Source organism: Onychomys torridus, chromosome 18 (assembly GCF_903995425.1).
Source record: "Onychomys torridus chromosome 18, mOncTor1.1, whole genome shotgun sequence".
In the NCBI taxonomy this organism is placed as follows: domain Eukaryota; kingdom Metazoa; phylum Chordata; class Mammalia; order Rodentia; family Cricetidae; genus Onychomys; species Onychomys torridus.
In genome coordinates, this window is record NC_050460.1 from 57048560 (window position 1) to 57064184 (window position 15625).

Consider the following 15625-nt stretch of genomic DNA (forward strand, 5'->3'; position numbering starts at 1 on the left):
GTCTTTGGCTTGCCCCTCCCAGGCAGTTCCTGGCCCCAAGAGCCTGTCACCATGATAACCAGGCAGGGGCAAGAGTTCAAACCCACTCTCTTAGAAGTCAAACTTTCCAAATAGGGGAAGCAGGGGGAAGAGGGAAGAAGGGAGAAAGGAAGGAAAGGGGAGGGAGAAGATGGGGAGAGATGAAAATCCCCCCAATGAAGGAGGTCTAGCACTGAGCTAAGGAGGGGAGCAGGCAGTGAGTGCTGGGTGCACGGCAGAGGACGTCTCAGCAATCACACCCTCTTGTTCAGAAGCTGGCACGGTACAGCTAAACAGGTGGAGCTTGGCCCTTCCTACATCTGGAGTAGCTGCCATCACATCTGTTTTTCATAGGCTATGTGAAAAGGTTTCTCCTGGAAAAGGAGATGGAAAACCACTGACCTTATCCAATTGGCCCACCTTTGGAGATGGAGAAACTGAGGTCAAAGGGGCTGGGGACAGGAAGTCTAAAGGGGGCAGGGCAGAGTCCTTCCCCAGTGTGTGTACTCTGGCTAGGTTTGGCTTAGGTGCTCGCCTTCCCAGCCCATCCTATTAGGCATAAGCCCACTACCAAGTCTCTTGGCTGGAAGCCCCGAAGTGGGGCAATCGCAATGGCATGCACAGCAAAGAATACAAATCCTCAAGAGCTCGGGGCAACCTTAGGCTCTCTGCTGCCACAGGCATTGATCACAGGCTTACGCTGGTGACCTATAACCTGCTGGAAGGACATACTCTTCTCTGGGAGCAAGGGCACGAGGTAGTACTGCCCAGCCCTCCCTCTGCTTCCATAGCCATGGCAGGTCCAGTACTCCGGGCTGAATAAAACCGAGTCTAGCACTGCCACATCTCCCCCCTCAAACAGGTGCATTCTTAGTCACCTCCCCTTCCTTGGAACCCCAGAGATAGGGGTTCCTAGCTCCTGCTCCCCAATAACCATGGACCTCTCCCAGCTTCCTTCTTTGCCTAGGCCATCTACTCTGCCTTGCCCTACTCTACCTTGAGAGTTTTGCTGAGTTCCTATACACATGCCTACAAGTGTATCTCCCCGATTCTGCCCTGGGCTGGCTCAGTGCTGCCCAGCACACGGGTCTGAAGCAGTGTCGGGGGTGGGGGGCACTGCCTAAGCTCAAACCATCACTCGCAGGTATCAGGAAGACGTGGTAGGGCCAATTAGTCAAAGAGCAAATCTCTGAAAAATAATTTACAGCAGGAAAAGAAGTCTGTGCTGGAATGTTCTCCTCTGTGAAAATGCTCAACTCTTGACTGAACACTCACTTTGAGGAGAGTGGTTGGGGGTAGAGAGGACCCAGGCTGAGGTTGGGCTGGACATATCCACTAACACCACAGTCCATCGAGGAAGAGAACAGCAGTGGCCCAGAGTAGCTGCAGAAACTCTGGCATGGAGGCTAGCCCGTAGGACATGGTCCTGAGCACTGGGCTCAATTCCTTGCTCTGCTGCTGGCTGGCTGTGTGACCTTGGGCAAGCCATGCTGTAGCATCTCCAGGGACTTTTGTATCTTTTCAGGACTGTCCCAAGGACTCAGGCCAGAAATGCAAAGCAAGGGCTTAAGAGTTCACCCCTTCTTCTGCCCATGCATTCTGGCCTTGCTGCAATTCTCAGTACCTCTAGGCAGCAAGTGCCTCTGGTGGTTAGAGAAGAATGCACACAGGGGAAGACATTCTAAAAGTTGCTCACATTTGATTTTTTTGTTGTTGTTGCTTTAAATTAGAGCTGAGACTGCAGCAGCCTGGCTTGGCAAGATTTCTAACTGCCACCACCTGGGCCTGGGTGTTCTATGTTATCCCACTTCCTCACAGACCCTCCCCACTTGATGCCCAGGGAGAGGTCCAGCCTGAACCTGGACTAAGCCAGTCTGAACTATGTAGTTCCAAAAAGTTCAGCAGCTCAGAATATGGGAAGGATGGAAAGGTCAGCGTGGGCCCTGAGTCCATGCTAACCCCTTTAGGATTCTCAAGCACAGGACCGATTCTCCCTGGAGAACTTGAAGTGTTTCTGTTGTTTACTCTGCCTCAGCAATTGGCCCATGGATCATCTCAGCAATGCTAAAAATAGCAGGATTGCAGCAATTCCGACCACAGCCAAGAAACTCACATTTCCTCAATTGAAACTTTCCCCTGCTTTTCTGTCCTGATTCCCACTATGATGTGACTGGCTTCCTTTTGCCTCACCAGCAATAAGTTCCTGCTGTATCCTTGGGCATTCTAGTGAGGAAGAAACAGCTGAAGCAAGCAAGCAGGTGACCTGTAAGAGTGACAGCCACCAAGAAAGAGGTGAAGAACAGAGAAGCTGGCCAGTTTCCTCACCAGCCAGGGGCAGTTATACCTACTGTCTTCAGTGACAAGCTGTCATGGGGAAAGAGAACAAGCCACAACCAATGTCAGATAAAGTCTTTTGAGAACCAGAGATTCTCGTTGTACATGAGGTGACTGGGATGGCCAAACACACAGCATTCTCCTCACATGGCCTCACAGGGCATCTTCCCTGAGGACCACTGCTGACTTTTCAGTGGTGCCCTGTTGTCTGTCCACTGGAACACGTCTGCTGAGCCCTAGAGCCCATTCCTCCGCTTTCCTATATTCTCTGCCTCACACCCTCAGTCTGTCTCTGGAACCGCCTACTGACTTAGTTCAGAAAACCCAAGGCCCAGCTTAGGTATTTCTGCAGTTTCCCTGTCTAAGGCAGGGCCTGTCCAGAGCAGAACCAAGGAGTGGCAAGTGGTACCCAGGCCCAATCTGCTCCACTTCCCCTTGTACTCAAGAAGCACTCTTTTGGTGTCACCCAGTGCAGCGAGGCCAACTGGAAAGTGGCCTATGGCAGGCCAAAACAAGAGCCCAGAGCTCTACAGTCCAAAGGGAGAGGGCCAGGCCTCTGATGAGCCCCGTGGGCAGAGGAGAGAAAAAGGCGTCTGTTTTTACAGCTCACAGCACCTTACGGGTGCTCACCATTTCCCAGTAGCAGATATCAAGTTTACACAGAGGGTTAGCCCCATTCTTGAATGAGGACAACACTGGTACATAAGTAAGCCTCACCAATGAGGACACCCAGTAAAGCCTTTGTGGAGTCCTCCCTACTAAGTCCCAGCTGGGCAGTCTGGGCCAGGTGCCAATGCTCCAGTGCAGCAGTCGGGGCAGCCTCTTCTTTTTCCTCTCCAGTCCTGGGAGTGGCAGCCCTGATGAGCCTCAATGAAAATGCTACCACAGAGACCCGGCACAACCCACAGCCAAATACAGTCCAGCTCAACACTATGGCCTAGCTGTTGGTCCCCTAACTAACCTTATTTCCTAGGGGAGGGCTAATGTCTTATGTCCTTCTGCTTGTTGCTACTCTATTTCCCCACATGGGTAGCACTCCTGCTTGGAGCAGCTGGGCCAAGCCCAGTGAAAGTACAAGCAGATCTCTGGCTTTCTTCCCTTGAGTGAGGCTACCAACCTCTCTAACCATGGGCTCTAGTACTAGACACAGCAAGGCTCACAGCCCTCCTGCACAGACCAGCCGTGAGACCTGGGCCAGGCCATGTTACCTATCAGCACCCCGGAAACAGGAACTTAACAGTTGGACTAGTTATCTGGACTCTGGCTGACTATGGGGCAGGCTTGTGGGCATGGTGACAAGTAGAGCTGTGAAGTACCAGTCACAGTTGTTTCTAGGTGGGAAGATGATGCTGTGGGACAGACCTAAGGAAGCTGTAAGCTAGTACCTAGCCTAACATCCCCTGGCTCTGACCAGTGCATGTGGTAATCTCCCCGCTGAAGCTTACAGGGTGTGTCGACATTGAGCTTCACCGATCTCTACTTAAATAAGCCTGAACTTGGGTCTAGTGTTGGGGACAAGGATTACCCACAGCCCCACCAAGCATGGTGCTTCTTTGAAGCCAAAGGAAGAGCAGGAAAGCCAAGGAGTAAGTGTGCCTGATGCTGACTAGCAGAGGTAATGCTGGACCTGATCTACCAAATGAACTGAGGCCTCGCCATGGCTGGATTCCCGGGCACCTGTGCTCTGGGGCTGCAGCTCCCCACATCCTCATCTCAAGGAGTTCTCACAAGATGGGGTCACTAGGAGTGTGACAGTAGTGCTCTCCTAGGTTTGCTGGGTTCCATAACTGTTCCCCTGCCTGGCTCTGCTGGTATCTAATGGCTCTATGGGAGGAGAGCACTGCCTGAGGAGCAGCCTGGAAAGTGTGTATCTACTCACTGGATAGGGGAAGGGGATTGATTCCCCCAAGGCCACACAGAACTACCTGGCAGCTGATGGAGTAGAGGAAGTATAAATCATCCCTGCTGAGAATGGTCAGTTGGGGATTTTAGAGTCCTTCAGCTGGCCCCACCAGAGAGGCCCTTCTTCTCCTGTAACCACATCAAAGTCCTTGAGGCACTAGGCTCTAGGGCTAGGACAACAGACACTGAAAAGCAAAGATGGCCCACAAGGCCCATCCCTTCTATTGGTTTAAGCCACAGAGTCAGGACAAAGGGTCCACCTGGGCCTCTGGGGTGGCCGCTTAGTAGGAGTGAGCAAGCCCAGAGCCTAGGCAGACAAAAAGAACGAGCCTCAGGTGTGGGAAGGGGCTCAGCTCCCCAGCCACCTGCACATAGACTGAAACAATCCATGTTCCTCACTACACCCTATCGATCGGCCAAAATGAAAGGCATCTATGAAAGACAGCTGGGATGGGCAGGGCAGCGTCATTCTGTGGGGAAGACTCTGACCTAGTGCTGGACCACCTGGCAGTACATGAAAGTGCTAGGTGCACAGGGCTGCTCCCTGGCCTCCAGGCACAGGGGAGGGGCTGCAGCAGAGCAGCAAGCTTTAGAATGGCAGACAACACACATCCTCAGAGAAAGCGGCAACAGTGCAGCATGATGTAGCCAAGAAAGTAAGCGAGAGCTGCAGCTACAGGTACCAGCTCTCGGCCTAGGCCACACAGCAAGGGACTGGCATGGTACACGGGCCAGCTACAAGTATGTTTTAGTCTGCTCTCCTAGAGCCTAGGTAGGTAGGCCTCATGCTTCTGGAAGACCTCAGCCACATGGGAGTCGGGGCTTTCACTACCCCTTACTTCAATCCTGTCTGTCCCTTCTGAAACCAGCTCTGGCCTCTGGGATCAGTGGAGGACTTCTGGGGTCCAAAAGACCTGAGGCTCCATGTGGGTCAATCTAGTTGTAAGGATTAGCTATGCGTGTTCTAAGCAATAGGGGCACTAAATGAACCCACCTGCTAGGACCACCCTTCTCCAGGGAAGCCTTGGGCTTTGTATGAGGCCAAAGGGGTAGAATGGCCTAGAGCTGGGCCTACCCGTACTCCAAATCTAAGTTGTTTTTAATGCCTTAGGCAGGAATGTGTACTGCCCACCTGCAGTACCCATTGCTTCTTTCAGAAAGGCTAGAAACTGGGTTAAAACAGGAAAAAAGATCCCTGTCTGCTAAAATAAGCAAACATTTTTGGGGAAGATGAAAGAGCCATCTCTGGCTCCGTTACTATGGGAACACTTCAGAATCAACTAAAAGATAGGGAGAGATGCTCACCCTGGACAAAACAGCCTGGTTTCAGCCCACGCAGCCCTGCCTGCCTGCCCGCCCGCCTGCCCAGAGGTGAACGTGCTTGCACAGGAAGCACAGAACCTTCTGGACACCCAGAGACAAGCCCCCAGCTCCAGCACCTGTCAGCCTGATTTGGCTTGTGCTTTCCTGGCCTCCTCTTTCCAGGCCCCCTGCTACTTGCTCCACTCTGCAACACCCCTAGCCTGGCCTTTTCGCATGCCTGCAGGCCCCGCCTCAACCTGTCTCCTACCTGAGTCCACGGCTACAGGCCTTCTGTCAGCTCCTCCAGACCCTGCAGAAGGAAGCACAACAGTGCCAAGCTGGGCCCTGACCAGGAGTGCCCAAGAACTCCACCCGTCTGGACACAGACGAGACTGTTTGCCGGTAGCAAAGGGCTGGGAAACAAGGACCTTCAGCTGGGCATTAGCCTCCTGCTGAGGAAGCTGCAACCTAGGAACTCTGATCTGTCCTTACCTCAGCCTCATGAACAGAGACACCCCTCCCCAATTAAAAATACTGTTGTTGGAGTAGGTATGTGTGCGTGTGTATGTGATACCGGTGTGCACTGGAGCATGTGTGGAGGTCAGGGACAATTTTCAGGAATCGGTTCTCTCTTTTGCTTTACTGAGAAAATCAGTGTTGGTCAGCTGGGGCTGAAGAATTAGCTGTGATTAGAAAGAGACCAGCATCACTGAGGTAACATCTCCTGGGAAATAATATCCTCAGGGTCAATAAATGGAAGCTGTGGTCCAGATGGGCCTAGAGCTGTGTTTCAAAGCTGGCAGCTGAACTCAGTGTTACTGGGTTTTGTAGCATGAGATTTGCAGGGTTAAGGGGTCAAGCAGGGTTAAGCGGTCAGGGAAAGCAGTTGAGGCTTGGTGCTGAGAGGCCAGGAAAGGTACTGGTGAAGGTGCAGCCTCAGTGCAGTGGAGACCCTAATGCAAGGAGGTGCCAGGACCATGGGACAACCATCAAGGACAGTAGCAGGTCTAGAGTGGCGCTGTGAATGACAGAGACTGCAGGGTAGAGCTGCCCAAGCCCCGAAGGTCATGGACCAGATACAGGACACTCTGCCACAAGATTTGATGTACAATGGTTGGTTTTGCTTTGTTCAGATTGTGACTGTGCCCGGATTATTCCCTCCTGGAAAAAGTATTTAACTATCTTTTTATTTTTACAAGGAGCTCACAGTTGAGAGGCTCTGGATATTTTAAAGAGACTTATCATTTAAAGTGTTTGAATTTTTAAAAGACCATAGGACATTTTTGTTTTGTTTTGTTTTCTCTATCCCGGAACTCACTCTGTAGTCCAGGCTGACCTCAAACTCAAGAGATCGGCCTGTCTCTGCCTCCCAAGTGCTGGGATTAAAGGTGTGAGCCAGCACCGCTTGACAAGACTGTAGGACTTTTGCAGTTGTAAAGTGTTTTAGATTGTAGCAGTAATAGTAATATAAGACTCTGGACAAATAAAGGAAAAGTTGTGGTTTAATAGTAGTGTACTGGTGTGTCAGGTAGATAAGGAATTGATGTCCTGGTTAGTTGTGTCAGCTTGATACAAGCTAGAGCTAACTGGAAGGAGGAGCCTCAGCTGAGAAGTGCCTCCATTAGCCTGCCTGTATTTCTTGATGGATTATGGATGACGGGCAGGCAGCCCCGGGCAGGCAGCCCTGTGGTATAAGAAAACAGGCTGAGCAAGTCACGGGAGCAATCAATCCAGTCAGCAGCACACTCCTCCATGGTCTGTTTCAGTTCCTGCCGCCAGGTTCCTGCCTTGAGCTCCTTCCTGTCCTGACGTCCATGTATGATGAACTGTATAACTTGAGAGAGGAGATAACCCCTCCTCCCTAATTTGTTTTTGGTTATGGTCTTTATTACAGCAATGGAAAGCACCCACTGAGCCATCTTCCCAGCCCATGACAGAAGTGGGTGACAAGAGGAGGCTAAGGCAGGGAGCTAGTCTCTCTGGTGACGCCGATTCCATCAGTATGTGAAACAAAGTGACTTATTTGCACTGAGTTCATTCCTCTCTCCCTCCCTCATCCCTGGGTCCAGCCTGCTGTGCAGCAGGCCCTGTATGCAAAAATTCCTGTCAGGAAATCTGGCATTAAAACCCCAGGGTCTATCTACCCATGCCCTTTATAACCTACCTCCTTCCCTTGCCTGTCCCACTTCCCAGAGAGGCTCAGTCAGTTTCCTCAAGGAGGGCCCAAAGAACTGCCCCCAAGGGTGTTCTAATCCTGGCCTCACTCTCCAATCTGCTGCTTAGCTGAGCAGAACCCCTTCCCGCACCACTGAAGGCTGTCAACAAGATGTGCATAAGGGCTCTAGGACGAAGCCCCTGAATTCTGTCCCCCACCTATCAGCACTCACGGACTAGGAGGCTGTGCTTGGAGGCCATCCATTTCCAGAAAAGGGTGGAATCACCTTGCACTCACTCCCACAGACCAGGAGACTCAGAGCACACAGAGGCACACCACCAAAGAAAGCACTGGCCCTGACATGCTCGCCTAAGAGGGTGAGGAGCAGCCCTGGGGGCCTCTGCTGTCCTTAGTTAGGCTTGGTGCCCAGCATGGCAACAAGGGTTGGGCTAGGGCCTGGAGAACCCAGGAGCCACAGCAGCTGCAAGGACAGCCTAGAAACTTTGCCAAGATTTAGTGTCAATAAAACAAAGAAACAAACAAGAACAACAAACCAAGTCGTTGAACGTCGCATACATTGTTGACACATGCACATAAACTGTCATTAGTATATAACACAAGGGTTCCCTGCCTATGATCTGAGGATGAGAGATCTTCCCAGATCAGGTCAGCATGCACAGCCCAGGGACACAGGCCTGTAGGGACACTGCCACACCCAGAAAGGAACAAAGGACTGTCCTAAATGATTCTTTGACATGTTGCTAAATACTTTTCTCAAACTTGGTCAAGGATGCTGGATGTACGTGCAGAGTTCTCAGGGTATCTCAGAACTTTTCAGTAAACATTATTTATGTGTATGGGTGCTTTGACTACATGTGTCTGGGCACCACTTGCATGCCTGGTGACCTTGGTAGTTATTGGATCCCCTGAGACTGCCATTACGGCTACCATGTAAGAGCTGGGAGTCAAACTCAAGTCCTCTAAAAGAGCAGCCAGTGCTCTTAACCAATGAGCCATCTTTCCAGGTGCCTGCCCAACACTTCTTGCCATGCTAGGCACAAGCCTTAGAGGCTAAGAATTTAAGACAACAGAGGTGGCCAAGGAGGAATGCCACAAACACCAGGCCTACAAGGGGTTCTTCTAGTCCTCCGCAGGTAGAACCTAGGGACTGCCTTTTCTTTGGGCAGGACTCATTTTCTGGAAGAAGGGGTTCTAGAAATAGCAGGAGGAATTGTAAGGAATGAACATACTAGGAAAGAGGCTGCAGCACCTGGCCGAGTGATGACTTTTCAATTTCAAGATCAGCAAGGTGGGAAGACTCACTTATGAGGAAGGCATGGAGGCTTAGCCTCACCTTGCAATATCCCTAGACTGTCTTTAGGAGATCAAAGGACCAAACAGTAGGGAAGGCAGGAAGGAAATTATTTTTCTTAGTACCTACCATGTGCCAAACTCTGGGTTTCAGGCACAACATCATTATCTAACTTGGTTCCTACAGTTACCCTTCTTTGTTTAAGACAGAGTCTCCCTATGTCTTCCTAGCCCAGACAATCCTGTCTGAGCCTTCTGAGTAGAGAATTATAGGCATGTACCACCACACTGGGGAACCTATAGTTATTTTTCAAGTCAAGTAATGGAACTCCACTTTATGAGGTGAGTTACCAAAGAGATCAAAAAAATTAAACAACTTGCCTGACTCTAACTCAACTACAGAAAAATAGGTTTGCAAAAGGGCCCACTTAATTAATATATAGTGTCTTCTAAATCACTAACAAAAGAACTGATAGTCCAGCAGAACAAAGACTATGAACAGAAACTGTATAAAAGCTAAAACTGTTGGACCGGGACACAGTTCAGTAGTAGTGTGCTTCCCTATATGTGTGAGGTCCTAGGCTCAATGCCCAATGCCACAGAAAAATAATTTCTACAGTTAATATATTATACAGAATCTCATTCACAAGGAATGAAACATGGTAAGAGATTTCCCCCTCCCTTACTAAAAAGCAGATATTCACCCAGGAGGCTCAAGTGGGAGAATCAGGAGTTTGGGGCCAGAATGAACCAGCAAGCCTGCCCAGAGCCCAATACAAGTGAGGAAGTAAAGAGCTGGTTCCACAGTGCTGTCCTGACTTATATTTATAAGCCATGGCATGCACACTATGATACAAGTGTCCCCACACTGTGTAGTTTTGGTGCCTGTCTTGAATCTTGCTCTGTAGACCAGGCTGGCCTCGAACTCACAGAGATCCGCCTGCCTCTGCCTCCCAAGTGCTGGGATTAAAGGCGTGCACCACCACCGCCAAGCGAAGTTAAAAACTATTAACAGTATTGAACTGATGAAGTCCTGAGAAACTAAGTATGTGTGTAAAGGTGGGGGGTGGGGTAGGTCTTGGAGCATGGTACCTATTGATACTTTAAAAGTACCACAAACATTTTAACCCAGGCAGGAATCTATTTCTAGGCTTTTTCTTACAAGTGGGCTCCCTCAAATATACAATGATAATATCTGAAGTGTTGCTTGTAGTAACAGAAAACTGGGAATAATCTAAACATCCACCAGTGAGTGATGATGGTCACTGAATACTGTGCAGGTATAAAAAGAATAATCAAAGGCAGGAATGGTGATGAATGAATGCCTAGAATCCCAGCACTTGGGGAGGTAGAAGGAGCATCTGAATACTTCTGACCACCCAGTGAGTCTGAGGTCAGCCTAAGCTAGAGGTCCCGACTCAGGAAAACAAACAAACCAAAAGGTGTGCTCTGGATACAACAGAGCATGCCTGTAATTCCAGCACTCAGAGGCTGAGGTAGCAGGACTGCAAGTCTGAGGCCAGTCTGGGCTATCTGGCAAGACCCTTTTTCAGGCAGGGGGTAGAGATCACTGGTACAACACTAGCTTAGCCTGAGCAAGGCCCTGGTTTTGATCCCCAGCACTGCAATAAATGATAAATGGAATGGACATTTTTTAAGACACTCTAAGAGATGCTATTAGGGGAAACAAAACAAACACCACTAAGGACAGATGGAAGGATGCACTCTTGCGACAAAGAACTGTTCCTGCTGTGGCGTAAGGCTACAGTCTGGGCAAAGGGATATGTGGGTGCTCTTTTTCACAGCAAATCCTGTAGAACCATGTAGTTTGATTACCAATGACACCTACTACCTGCCTGTAAATGTCAACATAGTGAGCACAGGGTTCTAGACTTGAGTGCCTCCTGACCCCCAAGTTACAGCTTGAGAGAAAGGAGGAGCCATGGAACTGGATACTTCCACCCCTTGACTAGCTCTCAGTGAGGGCCCTGGCAGCCTTGCACCTTACAGATCTGCCCCTGCCACAACCCTCCTGCCTGTCAATACCTTTGTAGGCAAACTCTGCCCTTAAATTTCTCTCTGAATATCAAGACATCAGGGGAAAAGCAGAAGAAAACAGGCTAAGAGGGATTGTGTGACATGCCAAAGTCACCTAGCTGGGAGCCAGCCGTGCTGGGAGGGGCGGAGGATGGAGAAGACTTGGCCTAGAGGTAGAAGAGAGCCGGCCCACCATCCCTAGATGGGGCACAGCACACATGGGGAGGTTGGGCAGGCAGGTGCTGAAGAAGGCAGGTGCTTCCAGGAGGCAGACAAGGGCAGCCCATGAAAACACTGCTCTCCCCTCACATGGAATGGCAAGGCTAGCTGGAAGGGCACTGAAGGCCCAGCCTTGGGAAAACTTATTTTCGAGCAGTAGAGTTAGCCTTATCGAGAATCTCCTTGGTGCCCAAGATCACATGGGGGAGGTGGACCTGCTCCAGAGCTACAAGCCCAAAGTCCTCTCTCACTTGCCCATACGGCCCCTCAACACCCAGGCCTCTAGAGGACACACAGAGCTCATCCATGCCTCTCCCTAGTGCCCAGAAGGAGTAGAGACTTGCTAGAAGTCACCCAGTTAATTACAGCCCTGTTATCAGTTTGGAATCCTCTTGTCTGTACCCCCGTCTGCACTCTGAGGATGCCACACACCTGAGGCTCTGCAGGCACCTGACCGGGGGGCAATTCACACAGCTTTAGTGAGAAGCAGTGGCAGCAAGCAGCCTCAGAAATCAACAAGGCAAAGTACTCACGTTGAAGAAATTGGTCTTGTTCCTCTCGCAGAAGAGCCCCTGTGCCGGCATGTGCTGCAGTTGTTGCCATGGGATACTGCTGCCTAGCAACACATCACGGGCCCACTGGAGGTTCTGGGGAAACAAGAAGTAGGTTGGAAGTGAGTGTGTGGGCTGCTCAGGGTGCCCATGGGAAGGCAGGTGGTCCCTTCTTAAGGGCTGCACTGGCAAAAACTCTGGTCAACAGCAGCTCTGCAGACATCAATCCTATAGCTCCAGGAGGCTCTGGACAAGAGCTCTGAGTATTGGGTTGTGGGATGCATTTTTGGAAGTGATTTTTTTTTTCCCCGTTCATCACAGCTGACTTAGGAATGTGGCTTCAGAATGCATAAGGCAGTGGGCATAGAGGGACCCCTCACTTTGCCCAAACCTGCAAAACTGCCATGTAGAATACTACTGGGGACCTGTATTGGCCTCAAAGGCAGACCCACTCATTTATCACTAATCCTCACTCACTATAACCTGGAGTAGAGTGTCTCAAAGGCAGACCCACTCATTTATCACTAATCCTCACTCACTATAACCTGGAGTAGAGTGTCTCAGAGGCAGAGCCACTCATTTATCACTAATCCTCACTATAACCTGGAGTAGAGTGTCTCAGAGGCAGACCCACTCATTTATCACTAATCCTCACTCACTATAACCTGGAGTAGTGTCTCAGAGGCCTGGGCTTTGCTTGGGCCCAGGTTCTCTGACAACAGGGCTTCTTGCTGGAACCTGTGTCGGAGTCCTGAGAGGTAGAAGGGAGAACAGGGAAGGACAGGCTGACCTACGACCTTTCACTAGCCTATAGAGAAAGCAGTCCTTTCCCACCAGGTGTCTGGCTAGCACCTTCCCCTCTCTTGGTATGCAGCTGAAATGAGAACTCTAGCCATGCCCCTTTGGGTCCATGGCCCCTTTCACCCTTTCTACAGCATCCACCCTCCCCAGCCAATCAGAGTTCCCTTCTGTCTTGAGGCTCTTGCTTGCCTCCCCTCATCCTGGACCCAGCTTTGGACTCCAGGTGCTCCAAATGCTCACCTGTTCTCATTCTGCCAGCCATTATTACTTTAGGTATAAGTAGAAATCCTGACTCCAAGTAAGACACATGCTGCCTGACATCTGAGCCTCTGCTCTGTCTCTACAAAGAGCCACCTCCATAAGTAGCTTCCTAGCATTGTGCAGGACTCTGTGGCCAAGGGTTTGGGACACACAAGAATGAAGAACCTTTAGCAACAGGCATAGGTGAGGTCATAAGTATGCACCTCTAGAAAATACATTCAAGGCAGAAAAGGCTTGAGTTTTCCATGGAGGCTAACAGAAGATGGTCAATTTCCTTCAGGTTGGATAGTTAAGCTGAGCATTGATTCCAAGGCCAATTTCTTCAAGAGCAAGGCCTAGGTCTGAGTGACCTTAGAAAGTCAAGGCTGCTCTGCCCAAGACTACACCCTTGTCTTCTTACCTGACATGCAGGTAGGGCCAAGAAAGCCCTGGGCAGCCCCGCATACCAGGAAGAGAGCAACAACAGCAGACAGAGGGCACTCTGCCCACATGACCCCTGGAAGCCTTGGGGGTGGAGCTGGTTCTGGCTGAACCCTCTCTTGAACTTGACATGCTGAGTGAGCAAGCACAGGGTCTAGCTCAAGGAGGAACTTCTACCAAGTCAAGGCAGAGGCCATTCTTTCCTAGGCTCAGCTGGAGTCAGGCTGTGTCCACTGCCCCTTGTACTCACAGGCCTTTCCAGGGCCTCCAGGAAATATGCTATCTCTTCAAGGTGAATAAAGAGGGGGGGGGCCTCCTGCTTACTTGAGCTAGGTCCCCAGATTTGAAGCAGGGAGTACATGCTTCTTCACACTCACGGAGCAGAGTAAAATGCTCAGTCCCTGCTTCACCTGGGCTGTTAAGGCTCCAGTAGGATCAATGGTGATCCACATTCAAACGCCCAATAGCCAGGTTCTGGAAGACACAATCCCAGGCCTTCACTCACGAACATTCTAAACAGGTTTCAAGTCTTAGACTGACATTGTCCCTTCCTTATCCCACATTGCCTCCAGTCCCTGCACCTCTGCTCTGTCAGGCTGAGAGAGGAAAGGGTAGCCACAAAGAAACAGAGCAGAGCAGAGAGAGATAGATGGAGCAGGAAAGGAATAAAAACCAAGAGGAGTCTAGCTTGCCCATCCACAGCCTCAAGCCTCATCTAAGCAGGGAGCCCAGGAAAGAAGCTCGAGGCCCACAGCAGTGCTCAGCTGTGGAGCCTGGGTCTTAGCGCCAACTCATTCAGTCTCTTCTAAGGAGACACTTCGGTCAGGTGGAACTGACATCTGGTCCAACCCACCACAGACAGACATTCACAGAGGAAGACATGGACCATGGGACAGGAGACCACGTGTGGAGTTTGGACACGGGTTTACACATAGTAGGTAAGCACTCTACCTCTGAGCTACAGCCCAGTCATTCTTTTTTTTTAAATTTTGAGAGACTCACTAAGTCACCCAGACTGGCCTGAACTCTGGATCCTCTTGCCTTTACCCCGCAGTTGCTGGGGTTACAGGCCCGTACTGCCATTCTTGTTTTTGTTTGTCTGTTTTGTTTTTTAAGTCAATCAGTAACTTACCTATTTTTGCAGGGCTGGGGATCAAACCCAGGACCTTGGTCATGCAAGGCTGTCGTTCTAATACTGAGCTACATCCCAAACCCCATCTGTACTTCTAATACCTCCAGTGACCCGCCTGACCCTGGAAGTTGGGCACAAAGGACACCCACCTTTGACCTCATCTGAAGTCAGTGAGGTGGGCAACACCTGGGCTATGGTTTGCATCAGACTGTTATAGGGCCTGGGGGGTGCACTCTGGCAAGAGTCCAACTGACCAGAGAGCCAAAGTCCAGCTTGGTTAGTACAAGAGCTAGGTGTGGTCTCCTGTGAAGCAGAGATATGTCCTAAGTCTGTGGAAACTGAGGTGAGTAACCCCAAGAGACACAGGACCTGGGGTGCACAGGCCTGGGCAAGGCTACCACAGTGCTGTGACACAAAGTGCCCCTAGTGCCCCTGAGGGACTTGTTAGCAGGATGACCTGCATGAGTAGCAGCAGTTTGAGGTGGGAAGGAGACAGAGCACCAGCTGAAGAAGCATCTTCATAGGAGGTCTGAGGAAGCTGGAGCCAGGGTCGGGAGGAGCTGGTGCAGGCCTCTGAGGCTGTGGAACAGGGACCCACATTCCTTCCTAACTCACACAGAGCAGCAGGGCAAGTGTCACGACTCCTGCAACAAGCACTGGCCGCCAACTGAACTTGGTTACAGACGAGTCTTGGGACTCGGCCCTGCGCTCTGGTGGAAAGCACTCTCCAGTTGTTTCCAGGTCTGAGGTGCGACAGCAGAAGGGGCAGTAACTAGAGGGAGGGAGGGAGGCTCCTCAGGGGCCCAGAGTAAAGTAGCCAGGGGTCTCTGGTGCAGTCTGAAATCAAGAAAGGGGCCATAAAGGTGGGCAATGGGGTCACGGGGCACATTTGTGGCTGCCTCAGCTACCCCCAAGGCCTGGGCCAGTCAAGCCGTTGTCTTGTCTCCGCTGTGTCTGTTCAAACCACTACCACTTCAATACACTTCACACCAGGCTGGCTTCCACGGCTACTCGGAACCTTAGACCCCTCTTGCACAGGAGCTGAAGCCTCAGTGTGGGCAGCCTGTGTCCCTACCTGCACCTTCTGAACTCTACATACAATGAGAGCTTAGCAGTGCCTGATGACTGGAGAGGAGAACAGAGCTACTGTCCTTCAGAGAACCTGCAATACTGAGATGGCCA

The 15625-nt window shown here is 50.8% G+C and overlaps 1 protein-coding gene across 2 annotated transcripts in view; it reads right to left on the reverse strand.

Annotated features, from left to right (window-relative positions):
• Positions 1–15625, reverse strand: part of Cabin1 (calcineurin binding protein 1) — a 122493-nt gene that overhangs the window by 28971 nt on the left and 77897 nt on the right. For both annotated transcript variants that reach the window (XM_036168235.1, XM_036168234.1), the window contains exon 29: positions 11812–11925. In XM_036168235.1, the coding sequence (XP_036024128.1) occupies positions 11812–11925 (114 nt within the window). The remainder of the gene's footprint in view (positions 1–11811; positions 11926–15625) is intronic.